The following is a 12,917-nucleotide window of genomic DNA, read 5'->3' on the forward strand; positions in this document are numbered from 1 at the left end:
AAATATGTACAAATAAAATAATTTTATCAAACAAGAATAAATAATTTACATTTTTGGATGAATATATATATATATATATTCTTATATAATATTATATATATAATATTATATATTATTATATATATATAAAATAGAGTATCATCGTTAATTTACAAATATAGTTAAAACATTATAATATCAAACAGTTTCAACCATTCCTTTCCTTTTGGCTATGAATGACGTTTCTTCAGATTTAACATCTTTTGGGATATTTTCTGTAACCTGATTTATATTTTCCATTATTTTTGGGGTTTGAGGTCTTGCTTCGATAGCAAGAGAAGTACTTGCTGAGGAACTAGGATTTTGAGAGAGACGCATCTCTTCCAAAGGTATTTCCTCTGATTTAGGCCTTGGAATTTTAGGACTACTGTCACGTGATTTTGTTCGACTTTTTGAATGGGCTCGGGAATTAGACCCTTCTCTACTAGGTGAACTTCTTTGAGGACTACTTTCTCTCGAGTTTGTTCCTGTTGAGCTGTTGCAATTTGGTCCATCTGATACTTCATTTGCATAATAAACAGTATCAGTTGTAATGCCTCCACAAATCAAATGTGCTTGCCTTGCAGCTAGTTGTATTCTGCTAACGCTGCCTGGCAGACTATCCCGTCTCAATGCTGCTGCAAAGCCAGGTACTCTATGAGCAGTTGTAAAAAGTGGCCTGTGGTCTCTGCTATTTCTTGAACCAAGTGACAATCTTGTACTGCCATGAGGTGAAAGAATGTTTGAGTTTGGAGTAGAATTTTGACCAGGAATTTCTAAAAGCTGTGCTATTAGCTGCATTTTCTTGGCTCTTGCTTTAATACGACCCTTTAATATCAAAAAAACATATATTACTAATATAATACTAGACCCAAATCAATGTATTCTCACTCTTGGTTCTAATAAAACTATCTGATTTAAAAAAGAACAGTTTAGTACACTCTTAAAATTAATATTTTTGTATTGATTTAAATGTAAATTTAAAGAATAAGTATATTCAGAAAGCAATAAGTTATTTTAGGATTTGTCAAATGTAAAAAATATTAATGATTATAAATCTAGATTTTTGATTAATAATGATAATACCTTTGTCAATTTTTGTTTAGCAGCCATGCTTCGTATGTGATCATCAAAAATAAATTTAGCAGACAGCAAAGGCACTCTGTTTATTCCTATGCTGCTGTTTGGACGGTGGATTGTTATATGAAGACATCGAGGATCTTCTTTATCTCCAGTCACCTTTAATAATTTTGATTAATATTGAAACACTTCATTACTCATAAATAATATTTTATACCTCAATATCTTGCAAAAATCCAACTAGCTTTGCTATGCCAAATCCTAATCGCTTGGTATCAGGTTCTACTAATATTAGCTGCATAATGTCTATCACTAAAAATCTACGAACTTTAGATCCATCTCGGCTAACCACGGTACATGCTATGAGATCACTGTTATCTGGTAGTAGACCAAAAAAAAGAAAAGAAAAAAGAATTAAACATTCAATTAATATGAATAAACATTTGAACTAAATGACTAGTTATTATAATTTAATGAAATATGTTTTTTTGTGTAAATACTTACTCAAATCTAATACAGCTTCAACTTGCACACAATCACTGACATTAGATAATGGCAATTGGGTTTCAGTGTGTCCTTTTAATTTTTGTATAGTTGATCTAACTAGGAAGTAAACTCTTATAGCTCTACGTGCCCTCTCTACCTCTCCACAAGGTAGTCTTTTATCTAATGCTATTCCAGTTAAAGGTGTACCCGTTGGAGGAAGTAGAACTGCGCTGTCCATACATAGCCATTCAACATTTAATGGTCTCTTACACATTTCTGCATATCTTAATTGAGAAAAAAAATCAATAAACATTTATAAACATAATGACAAAAATAAATACCATAATATATTTATTTTGAATACAATGAAGAAAAAAAACAGGAAATTGGAATAAACAATAAGAAATATTATACAATAACTATACAAGTTCACTTACTCATGTTCAAACATGTCCAAAAATATTTCTTCAGTTCTATAGAAATTTCTAAGCAAAGCAGTACTTTGAGATCTAGCACCTTGCAAAGCTCCAAGCAAACCATTTATACTATCAGGAGTTTCTTTTACTAATAATATTAACAGTCGTAAACTTAGTTCTAGTGTCACAAGCCTAACCCGACAAGCTAAAATTAAATAAATTATTAATATAACAATTATTCAGCCATCAAATGCATGTTCATTTGTTGTTTAATATATACGCATTTGAAAAATATTTTTAAATTGGATGATTTACTATTTTATGGAATGCCAAAGTTATTTTTTAATGCAATTATTTAATGGTATTTGAACAATATTATTGTGTAGTACTAATAATTTACATACCTGGCTGACATGATAAATTAACAATCGTTACAAGTTTCTCCATGAGATTTCCATGATACCTCACCGGGCCACTGATGCGAGAAGGACATAATACAATATCTAATAATTCAGAGTTTAGACCTATGTAATAGATAAATAATATATAAAAAAAAATCCATTCAAAAGTCATTCAAATAAAATTTATTCTTAAATACTTACCATCTAGAATTCCATGTGAGATGCAAAATAAATGAAATGAATAACATTAAATATTTCGAAATTCGCTTTTTGAAAATTAGACCTAAATTCAATATATCTATTACTAAAAAGAATTAGAAAAAGCTATTTCAAAATTATAAATATTGAAAGAAACTGATTTAGAAATAGATTCATGTATTTTAATGCAGAATATATCAAATTTAAAAACTGTACAGTTAATATACAAATTTTCCAAAACAAAAATTATGATTTAACTCAATTAAGAAAAAACTAATATCTAAAATAAAAATCTTTTGACTAATATTTTAAGTAAGTTTATATAAAAAAGTTTATGAAAATCAAACTCTGCAAACATATCAGAATGATTTATGATCAACATTACACATGAATTACCTTTATTATTTAACAGAGCATACAGCAGGCACAAAGCAAACAAGGCCATATAATCATTTTCAGAACAATCCAAAGCCGCCATAATAGTTTCAAGAAAAGGCCTGGAACCCACATCATCATTTGTTGTGGAAGCCTCTACAGGAGAATTAGTTATAGAAAGTCTTTGTTGTTTTTCTTCATCAGTAATATTAGGGTTTTGACAATTATCTGCATTACTTAAGTTTTCTGAGACATCAATCGAAGTAGTTGAGCCTTCTGGTGTCTCATCCATACTCGAAGCTGTGTTTGCCTTACTAAGATATTATGTATAAATAAGTTATAAATCTTTAATAAATATTGTTTAAAAATTATTTTAAAGTAAGTTTTAAGAACATATACCTTGAATCATTCTGAGATATACTAGCTTCTGGAACAGTTTCATCATTTACTTCCCTTTGATCTTTGTTAATATCTTCTGCTGGTTGCTGAAAACACAGCTTCAACACGCCTTGCTTATTCATGTAACTTTTCAATACCTCAGAAGCTCCATTTTTAAAAACTCTATGGTCAGTGTTTAAAATAACCCATGCCAATGAATGTACTAAAGGCCCATGTGTAATTATCAAGAACACTTGAGACAAAAGAAATAATGCAACAATACACGAAACCCGTTTGTTATTGCCACTTTCAAATTCCAAAGACTTATTTAATACTTCAGCTAGATTTTGTGTAGCATTCAACATGGACATGCTCGGTGGGGGTGTCAGTGAATAAATATATAAAGGCACGAAAAGCTTATGTAATAGATGCTCTGTCAATACTGCATTTAAATCTGATATATCCAGGCATAAGATATCATTCAGGTAATGTAAATGATCCAAATGTTCAGCCACTAAGTCTGCTAATCGGTTCTGTGACAGATGACTAAGAGTTTAGAATAAAATTAGTCTCATTGCTGAGTAGTATAAAATTATACTTCTATCTTTTATTAAACTCACTCTGAATCATTACGGACGCATGAATCAAGCTCTAAGATATGTTTACCGATAAACCACACTAAATTACTGAAGTATGGGGCAGCAGTCCTAAAAATTGAAGCAAAAATGAGTGGGAGTATTAGAACCTATAGATTAAAGCAAAGCAAATAACAAACTAACAATAATAATTAGAATAGAAAGTGGAGTAATTTATAATCTTTATAGATTTTAGATTCAGTTAACTATGAAAGACAAATATCTTTCCTGATACTATCTAATTATGAGAATGTACTTTTCAAATAAAACATAAAACAGTAATTTATTGTTTTTGGAAATATCTCACATCTTTCTAGTTATTGTTTAGAAATGTAATGAGATAAATCAAATCTCTACTATGTATAATTAATGAGAGTAATATGTATGCATAATCTAGCAAAAAGTTATCAGAATAAGTAAACACATACTTATCTCTAATAAAAGTCAACATACTAGAATCATCAACTCTGTACACATTTAATGTTAATGTTCTCACAGCTATTCTGACCATTGATTCTGGATGATTAAAAAACTTTATTGCTTCTGTGTACAGAGGAAAATCATTGGTGTGCTAAAATAATTAACTTGGAATAAATATTGAAGCATTTCAAATATGATTATATAAGATATTGTATTATTTACCTCATTATAAAAAAAATGTATGGTATGTCCATTTAACTTCAAGCTCAATGTTTTTAAAAATGAAATGTAATACGCCATAACTTCTTCATCAGAAAAATCAAATTTATGTACAATTATATAATTAACATGATTATTGCTTAGGAGATAATCTATAAAAATAATAAATGTTAATTTAATTATTCAATATCACATATATATTTAGCAGCAAAATAATAAACTATTTTAATTAGGAGAACATCTTGCTGAATGTGTTGAATAAAAGAAATATGATATTAAGAAATACATAAAATAAGCATGATAACTGCTACACATCAGTATTTTTGATTGAGAAAAGTACAATATTTTCTCTGATATCTGTTTTCTTTGCTTTAACTTAAGTACCTGAATATACAATATTATTTATCAGAAATATGATATAGGAATCACATTATTACAATAGGATAATGTTTATTTTCAATATAATCATTTGCAGAAAATAGTCTAAATTTACTTACATAGAGAAGTTTCGTTCCTAATGTTCTCAAATAAAATATTTAAGGTCTGTAATAATTGGACACAAACAAAGCTCGATCCTCCACTTTTCTGTCGCATTATTCGCAGAAAAAATGAGAGCATATTCTTTTCAAGAAAGAAACTGAAAATTATTATTAGCCATATAATAAAAATTATTACAATGAATTCAATTCTGAAGTAAAATTACTGTAACTGCTTAAGAAGAATAAAGAAAAGTGTGCCATGTAAAGAATAATTTAATTTTTAAAATTTTTAATTTTTTCCCAACAATAGTTATTACTAATAACTCAATGTAAATTGAAGTTTGCAAGTTGGAGCTACAATTAGTAAACTATATTGAAAAATGATATACTCACTCAAACACTGTTGAATCATTTTGATCACCCCAAATAAGAATTTCCGCTATACAACGCAATGATTCAACTAATAGGCCTCTATTGTGTTCCGTAATACTTGGATTTTTGGACATAACACTATAAAGATATTTCAAGTGGTCTAACGAATGCGGATTTCTAGGGCGGCCCCAGTTACCTCCAAACCAACTGCGACTTCGAAACATCGCGATTTCGACTACGGCTTTATTTATCTATCTACATAATTGCACAGAAATGTTTTCATTTATATAATACTTGTATCACTAAGGTTTTAATTGATAATTTTTCGGACTAAACTTTGTACTGCGCATACTAAACCTTAAAACCATTTTTTGACGTTTAACTTTGATGTTTTGGTCATTTTGACATATGTGTGACCGTGACACACATGTCAAACGCATGACCACATGTGCTTGTAAGCATTTGATTGCATTTGATATCATATACATACATATTAATATTTAATTAACTAGGATTGTTATTCTGGACGATATCAAAATTACTAATATTCTTTTCTGTAAATAATCCTAGACAATATAATACAGTGTTACCCGGACATACGTTTCGTAACCCCGCTCGCATCTCGAAGCAATTTTTCTCACATAATTACATTGAAATGGCATTAATTCGTTTCAGCACTGTGGTTATTATTGAGTTTTATGAATATTAAAAATAAATTTGTTTTTTTCTGTCATTCAAAATGAGTTAGACGTGTTTAGTTACTCCCCTAGACAATATACTAATAATGGTTACTCCCATGCTCGAACTGTTGCAAGTTTTTTGTTTTTTTTTTTATCTATAATCTGTTAGAGCTCAGAATATTCTGAGCTTTAACAGATTATAGATAAAAATATAATAATAATAATAATAATAATATAATATAATATAAATAATAATAATAATAATTTCATTTATATGGTTTGTCCATGTTAGCTTTTCGTGTATTATAAGGCCCAAGTATTTTATATATTCTACTTCTTCTATATCTGTATTATTTATTATATTGCTTATTTTAATAATTTCCTTTACATTAATATAATTGTATAGTAAAGATTTACCCGTACAAATATATTCGGGAATATCTTAATGTTTTAAGAAAATGGCAATGGCAAAATGGAGGATGGCAAGGATGTATTAATACACAAATGCAAATTAATACACAAAATGAAATCTAACAGAATTAAAACAAGTACAACAATAGACATAAATCAATATATACATGAACACTACACTAGACAACACAAAAATTTTCACATTGAACATAATAGAAAAGAAGAAATTAAAAGGAAATGTGATATGGAGCGCAAGTAAAATTTATAATGAACTGCCAATCGATATTAAGAATACAATACCAGTGACAGCAATAATTTTAAAAGAAATATTATAAACAAATTGAAGACAAAGAAGATTTAATAGATATTTAAAGATATTTTAATTATAATGAATATTATATTATTGTATAATGAAGTAGACAAATGATATGTATATATAAAATATGAAAATTGTTTCATAATCTCTCATACCAGACACCCGTCTGACTGAGATATGAAAATAAATATTTGAAGTTGAAAAAAAAAAAAACATATAGTTGAAATAAATAACTATAAAATAATTTACTGTCGTAAAACAGCCCAAAATATTCCTATGGTAGAAAAATCATTATCACAACTGATGAAATTTTTCATATTTGTTGCCATTTTTGTGGAAAACTGTTACTCTAACAGCATTAAGGGGGGCGATACATGTAACAAGAAAAAAAAAATCGTTTTTTTTTTTTTTCATAAATCGTTACAATAACATCTCAAAAATATGCCTGTCAATATTCAAAACAAAATTATCATTATTTATACAATAAAAACTCATTTAAGTGCCACGCCTCAACTCTTATCTGTTCTATGTGTCAAAACTTTAAACGCGTTTTTCTCAAAACGACATTTTTGAAACTTGCGGGCGGGATAACTCAAAAAGTTCTCAACCGATTCCAATGAAATTTTGCACACATCTACTTTACAGTAATAGCTTCTAGTTAAACCTCAAACATTCCAAAAATGTTTCAAAAATTAACCCTTTTACCAAAAAAACCATTGAAAAAAAAGGTGAAAAATCGAACTTTTTTTTTCTAAGGTGTGCCAATTACGATTTTGTGACTTTTTTAATTTTTTTTGGTTTAACTAGAAGATATATGTTTTATGAACACGTACAAACTAATTTTTTTAAATTCAGATCACCGTACGAAAAGTGAGAACGCCCGCAAATTGATGGCGTTTCCCGAGAGGGTCTTGGCAGATTTATTTTTACGGCAGCCATTTAAAAAGAAAAAAATAAAAAAAAATTTTTTTTGTGTATTTTAATATATAATAAATAACCCTAAAAAAGTTCAAAAAGATTCAATCATTCCTTCCCAGTTTAAAAAGTCCTCAAAAAATGGTAAAAATTAAGGCGATTACATGTATCGCCCCCCTTAATCAAAATTGCAAACCTTAAAGGTGGCATGATGATATACTTCATAAATAATTCACACAAAATGCCACATAATGAAAATAATTGTATTTATATTCCTCATAAATCCACAAATAGATTGTTTTGTAATACATAATTTGTTTTACATTTATTCTTTTATAAAATTACATAAAATATCTTTAGGAATAACAAAAAGGGATTTTCATATGCACATGTGCATATAAATACCATGCATATATGTATATGCATGTTAACAGAAAAATTGGTAATTAGTTAATTAGTTCACTGGGACATTATTTTTTCCACACGTTTGAAAGAGGCACTTCATTTCCTAAAACCGGAAAGTGATTTTCAAATGAGTGGGTCAACACATGATGCTTTAAATCGGCACGCAAAAGTACTTGATGACATGTGGCACACATCTCAATCTTGTCATTTGATTTTTCACTTTGGATAAAAATATAGTATAATTCCTGTTGCTTGCAGATATCGGGCAGTAAAGCAAGCAACTCTGGAAAGATTTCATCAAAATCCTTGCCCAAAGCTTTAATGCAATGATCATAAAATGATTGCGCTGATAAAATTCCTTCCCTAAATAATTTGGATACTTCAAGAAAGTCTGCCATTGCAAGTGATGAGCAGAGGGTGTCTTGAAAGCGTTCCACTAAAATTTTGTTTCGATGTGAGAAACCCTTTGGTTGTGCATAAGTATAACTGCCTGTATTAAAAAAACATAAGTCATAATTATATTATATAATCTTATGAAAAACAGTGTTTCTGTATCATGCTAAGTACGACAACCATAGTCTGGCAGGTTTCAGCCCGATTGAAATCACCTGGCAATTTGATTTTTGAATTTCTCAATGATCATATAAAATCATATAAAAATTTGAAGCTTACAGGAACAAGTTTATTTTCAGCAAATTTTTGCATTTTCCAACGCGGGCGAGCATTATGTGCAGGGCTTAAACCCAGCATTAAACCAGACAATGGTTTTCATGCTTAGCATGCTAAAAGAATCACCAGCACAAATTTTTTTAGCCATACAGGAACACCATTATTCAAAAGGTTCAGTAGCCATGGGTTCATTACTTAACATGCCAAAGAATATTTCAAAACCTAAATTAAAGTTCTTATTTCTTCTAGTAACACATCTAATTTATATTACACCGTGTTAAGGGAGGCATTAATTTTATGCGATTTCTGAAAGGGCATACAATAATATTTTTACAATTTTTTCTTTTTGTACACATTATTAATGAATGTTTTGAGAATAAAAGAAAAAGAAAAAATTAAAAATTGTCCAAAAAATCAGTTCTAAAAAGTGATGAGGTGGGGGGTCTCAAGAAATTGGTATCTGACCATACCCACAATTTTAGCCCTTCAAATAATCTGAAGAAATTATATATTGATCTACAATTGTATAAACAGCGGACAAGTTAAAAAATGTTTTTTTCATAAAATACTGTTTTTCTATAACTGTTTTTAATATTCTCCATTTTTTGAATATAGTAAAAAATGAAATTAGAAGATAAGCCTAGTTCATCTTGAAGAGACTAATTCTATAAACTAACTGTATTATAAATTTACTGTAAATAATTAACTGTATATAGCCGATTGGCGTATAATAAATAAATAAATAAATAAAGAACGGTCTGTAAAAATTTCAAGTAAATTGGTCCAGTGAAAGGTTGTTCAAAAAATCGTTAGTTTCAAGAAAAACATGTTTAAAGTTTCGCGGCGGAGAAGCAGAAGGATTATAGTAGTTTAACAGCTATATCTCCGAAAATAATTTAAATTTTGAAAAATCCTATTGTACATATATTATAGAACAGTTAAATATTGAATGTACACAAAGAAAATACAAAATCAACTTTTTGAAAATTATAGACCAAAATGGCCTCTTGAATTATATATATATATATATAAATATATCATACAAATTTTTTAATTGGTGTATTGCCCTGATAACTGAATCTCACATATTTCAACATCAAAATTACATAAAAAAATTTATATATATATATATATATATATATATATATTCTTACCAGGGAGAATATTGTATGCTTGGCCACTCGAGCTAATGAAGGTTAAATTATTTGCTTCCTGAGAACTAAATCCTGGAGGTGGATTAATTCGACTAGCGAGAGAAGGGCCTTGCGCAGCTTTAAACCCTGGTGGAGCAGAAATACTATCTGTACTTCTACTAATTGAGTCAGAATTATTTCTAAAGTTATTGGCAATATTTTGATTTGAATTAATGGAATCAATCGTTAATTCTGATCTCTTAGTCTCTTTCTTTTTGTCTTTTTTGGATTTCACAGTTTCATAAGCAGGTGCCTCACTTTTACTTCTGTCAATGTTTTCTTTTCGACTTGAATCATTTGGCATGGCCTTTTTCTTCTTATTTTTTGAGTTTTTTAATTCATTTGTACTACTTTGGCTCGAGCTCATATAATTGCCTTGACTCTTTTGATCAGATCTGCTCAATGTTGGGAAAGCAGAAGCATCAGTGAGACATTGCGACTTTGGTAACACTGGAGCAGGGGCAACCTGTGAAATATTCAATTTAATGTAAGATACATTTTTTACATTGGTTTTAATTTTATTGGAAAATGTTATAATTACAATGTGATATTACAAAATCTTTGAATATAAGTTTTCAGCATTACCTTTGATTGCTTTTTTGGCTTATTTGATAACCACTGAGGATTCGACTGCTGTGGTTCTGAATAGTTATTTCCTAAAGATGGGAAGTCTCCCACACTATTAATTGACACTTTTTTTGTGGAATCATCTTGTGACAAACGCTGTTGTTGCTCCTTTTTTACTAATGAAACCTAAAAGTAACAAATACTTATTTCATCACCTAATTATTTAATTACATATGTAATTAAAGGTATCAAGAACAAAGTTACTTTTACTTTTTTCATTTAAATATACAATCCACATCCAATCAACTTCCCCAAGGAAAAGTTTGTTTTCGCGAAAAAATCCGATTTGCTAATTTTATGTGAATCGAATGAGACCTAATTCGAAGAAGTGTGTGTACGTATATGTGTGAGCCGATTTTTTATCTTTCCTTGGCGTTTTCTCAAAAACGAATGGACCAATTTTAAAAATATAAAAAACATTATGTAGATTAATAAGGGCTAGTGTTTGTCAGTTTTGCTTTATTCGTTTACCAAGCCGTTTTTTTGTAACAAAAAAAAAAAAGTAACATTTTTCATCCACGTTTTAGCCCACAATCTTAAATCAATTTTAAAGATTCAAAAACATATTTGTCAGGAATTGTATTGATTAGTTTCTGGTAAAGATCGGCCTGATCATTTCTTTCTAAATAAATGTTAATTTTTTTTCTTATGATTTTTATGGAACTTTGTATACGGATAGATTTAGTAGTCTGAAATAACATAACTAAAATATTATAAGCCTATGATAAGCGGCTGAATTAAAAAAAATCATCAAAGTTTAGTATTTGGTTGAGCGTTAAAAATATTTTTATAACAATTATATAAAAACCACTTACCTTAGAGGGTGCAACGGAACTACTAACTGAATTATAACTGTCAGAAACCAACGACCTATGTTTCTGAGACACACCTAGCATTTTATAATTGACTGGTTGCAACTGAGGAAAGTCATCTTCTCTAGAAGCACTTTTAACCTTGTTGGGTATTGTTACTGCGCCATTACTTCTGTTACTCACATGTATCGACACGTTTGGTTTATTGTTGCTATTACGTATGATAGCACTGGATGGACCTCCTTGAACACTTAAACGGAATTGTGCTGAATTTGATACAGGTTCAGAACTAGAGCTAGGCGGACCCAAGGCAGGAAAATCTTCTTTAGAACGAGCTTGTGCTCCTGAACTAGATCTCACATTTCGTGTTGGAACATTATGCCTAAGTCAGAATGAATGTAAGTGCCGAAGCATTAGATTATTTTTTGTAACTATTATAGTAATAACAAGCAAAGGGTTAAAAAAAAAGGGATAATACAACTAAGATGCTTGTGCCATCTGAATAATAATTGAGCAAGTTCTAAATTAAAATTTTATTTTCATAATTAGGAAAGAACATTTGGAAATAAATTTGTTTTATTACCTTTGCGAAATTAGCTTCAACCTACCTATTTAAAGAACTAGTCCCATTTCCAGAAATCAAAGATGGAAAATCCTCCGAATTTAAGGGATCTACTCTTAGTTTCACAGAGTTATTGATATGTTCAGCATAATCTGTACTTGGTCCAGGATCATTTTGACCGCTGTCGTAACCGGTGGCTCCTTCACTTCTAATATTTTATGTAATATAAATACAATTCAAATAAGAGTTGTTATCATAAATTTGAGATGTTTATAAATATTTTCTTAACACTAATAACAATTCAGTACAACCAAAAATATCACAATCATTTGTGAATTAACAACAATGTACATAAAAATAAATCCACCTGAGAATTAATTTGTCTTTCAGGTAAAATTAAATAAAGCTTTCATGTGGACTATCAATAAACATTACCAACAAAGTTTTGTCTTTTTGTCTTACCTGTCATCTTGTGCACTACTTCTACCGTTCTGGAACTTCCGTTGTGGAGTTCTGGCATTATTTTCCATTCTACTCCTAGGCGCTAATGTAAACTCTAACTCTAAAGTTCTAGCTTGCTTTGCAGCCACTTTACCCATTGTACGAATGTGAGCAGATGCCCTATGAGCTGTTGTGAAATCACAACTGTTACAAAAATATAATACACAACATTCAATAATCCAACTATGAAATTTAGATTATAATATTTCACCTTTAAGATCAATCTCTGTCCTAAATACTGATGTGAATTCTATATCAGAACAATCGCCTTCTTCACATAGATAGTGCTCATTTCTAAAATGCTCCCTGAGAAATTCGTAAGAGCTGCAATAATAAAATACTAAGTGTG

At 29.4% G+C, this 12,917-nt stretch overlaps 2 protein-coding genes across 8 annotated transcripts in view; both read right to left on the bottom strand.

The window, feature by feature from the left end:
• Positions 1 to 177: 177 nt before the first annotated feature.
• LOC113374825 (protein CLEC16A homolog) lies at positions 178 to 6,176 on the bottom strand. The gene is made up of 14 exons (XM_026614789.1): positions 6,078 to 6,176; positions 5,499 to 5,728; positions 5,124 to 5,263; positions 4,630 to 4,778; positions 4,416 to 4,558; positions 3,973 to 4,059; positions 3,374 to 3,898; positions 2,996 to 3,288; positions 2,405 to 2,524; positions 2,022 to 2,205; positions 1,603 to 1,868; positions 1,316 to 1,476; positions 1,105 to 1,257; positions 178 to 846 (listed from the first exon to the last, which is right to left on the bottom strand). Exons 1-14 carry the CDS (start codon positions 6,096 to 6,098, stop codon positions 178 to 180), a joined length of 3,141 nt encoding a protein of 1,046 aa, XP_026470574.1. The 5' UTR covers positions 6,099 to 6,176.
• Positions 6,177 to 8,098: 1,922 nt separating this feature from the next.
• The window catches only part of LOC113376919 (E3 ubiquitin-protein ligase ZNF598-like), a 58,216-nt gene continuing 53,397 nt past the window's right edge, over positions 8,099 to 12,917 (bottom strand). For all 7 annotated transcript variants that reach the window (XM_026617019.1, XM_026617025.1, XM_026617023.1 and 4 more), the window contains 7 exons: positions 12,780 to 12,892; positions 12,530 to 12,695; positions 12,114 to 12,275; positions 11,509 to 11,887; positions 10,652 to 10,819; positions 10,028 to 10,532; positions 8,099 to 8,694 (listed from right to left, as the gene is read on the bottom strand). In XM_026617019.1, coding sequence (XP_026472804.1) covers positions 8,270 to 8,694; positions 10,028 to 10,532; positions 10,652 to 10,819; positions 11,509 to 11,887; positions 12,114 to 12,275; positions 12,530 to 12,695; positions 12,780 to 12,892 — 1,918 coding nt within the window. In that variant the 3' untranslated portion in view covers positions 8,099 to 8,269. The remainder of the gene's footprint in view (positions 8,695 to 10,027; positions 10,533 to 10,651; positions 10,820 to 11,508; positions 11,888 to 12,113; positions 12,276 to 12,529; positions 12,696 to 12,779; positions 12,893 to 12,917) is intronic.

Source organism: Ctenocephalides felis, unplaced genomic scaffold (genome assembly GCF_003426905.1).
Source record: "Ctenocephalides felis isolate EL2017-DRISC unplaced genomic scaffold, ASM342690v1 CF-g0.4_SCAFFOLD_01886, whole genome shotgun sequence".
NCBI classification, from domain to species: domain Eukaryota; kingdom Metazoa; phylum Arthropoda; class Insecta; order Siphonaptera; family Pulicidae; genus Ctenocephalides; species Ctenocephalides felis.

What these genes read in the sequence shown, in the direction of transcription:
- LOC113374825 (XM_026614789.1), bottom strand. Translation starts at nt 6,098, where the DNA reads ATGCGAGCGGGGTTACGAAAC. An exon ending in GATTTTTGCAAGATATTGAG is followed by an intron (nt 1,258 to 1,315) that starts GTATAAAATATT and finishes AAATTATTAAAG; the next exon opens with GTGACTGGAGATAAAGAAGA. An exon ending in CTAAACAAAAATTGACAAAG is followed by an intron (nt 847 to 1,104) that starts GTATTATCATTA and finishes TTGATATTAAAG; the next exon opens with GGTCGTATTAAAGCAAGAGC.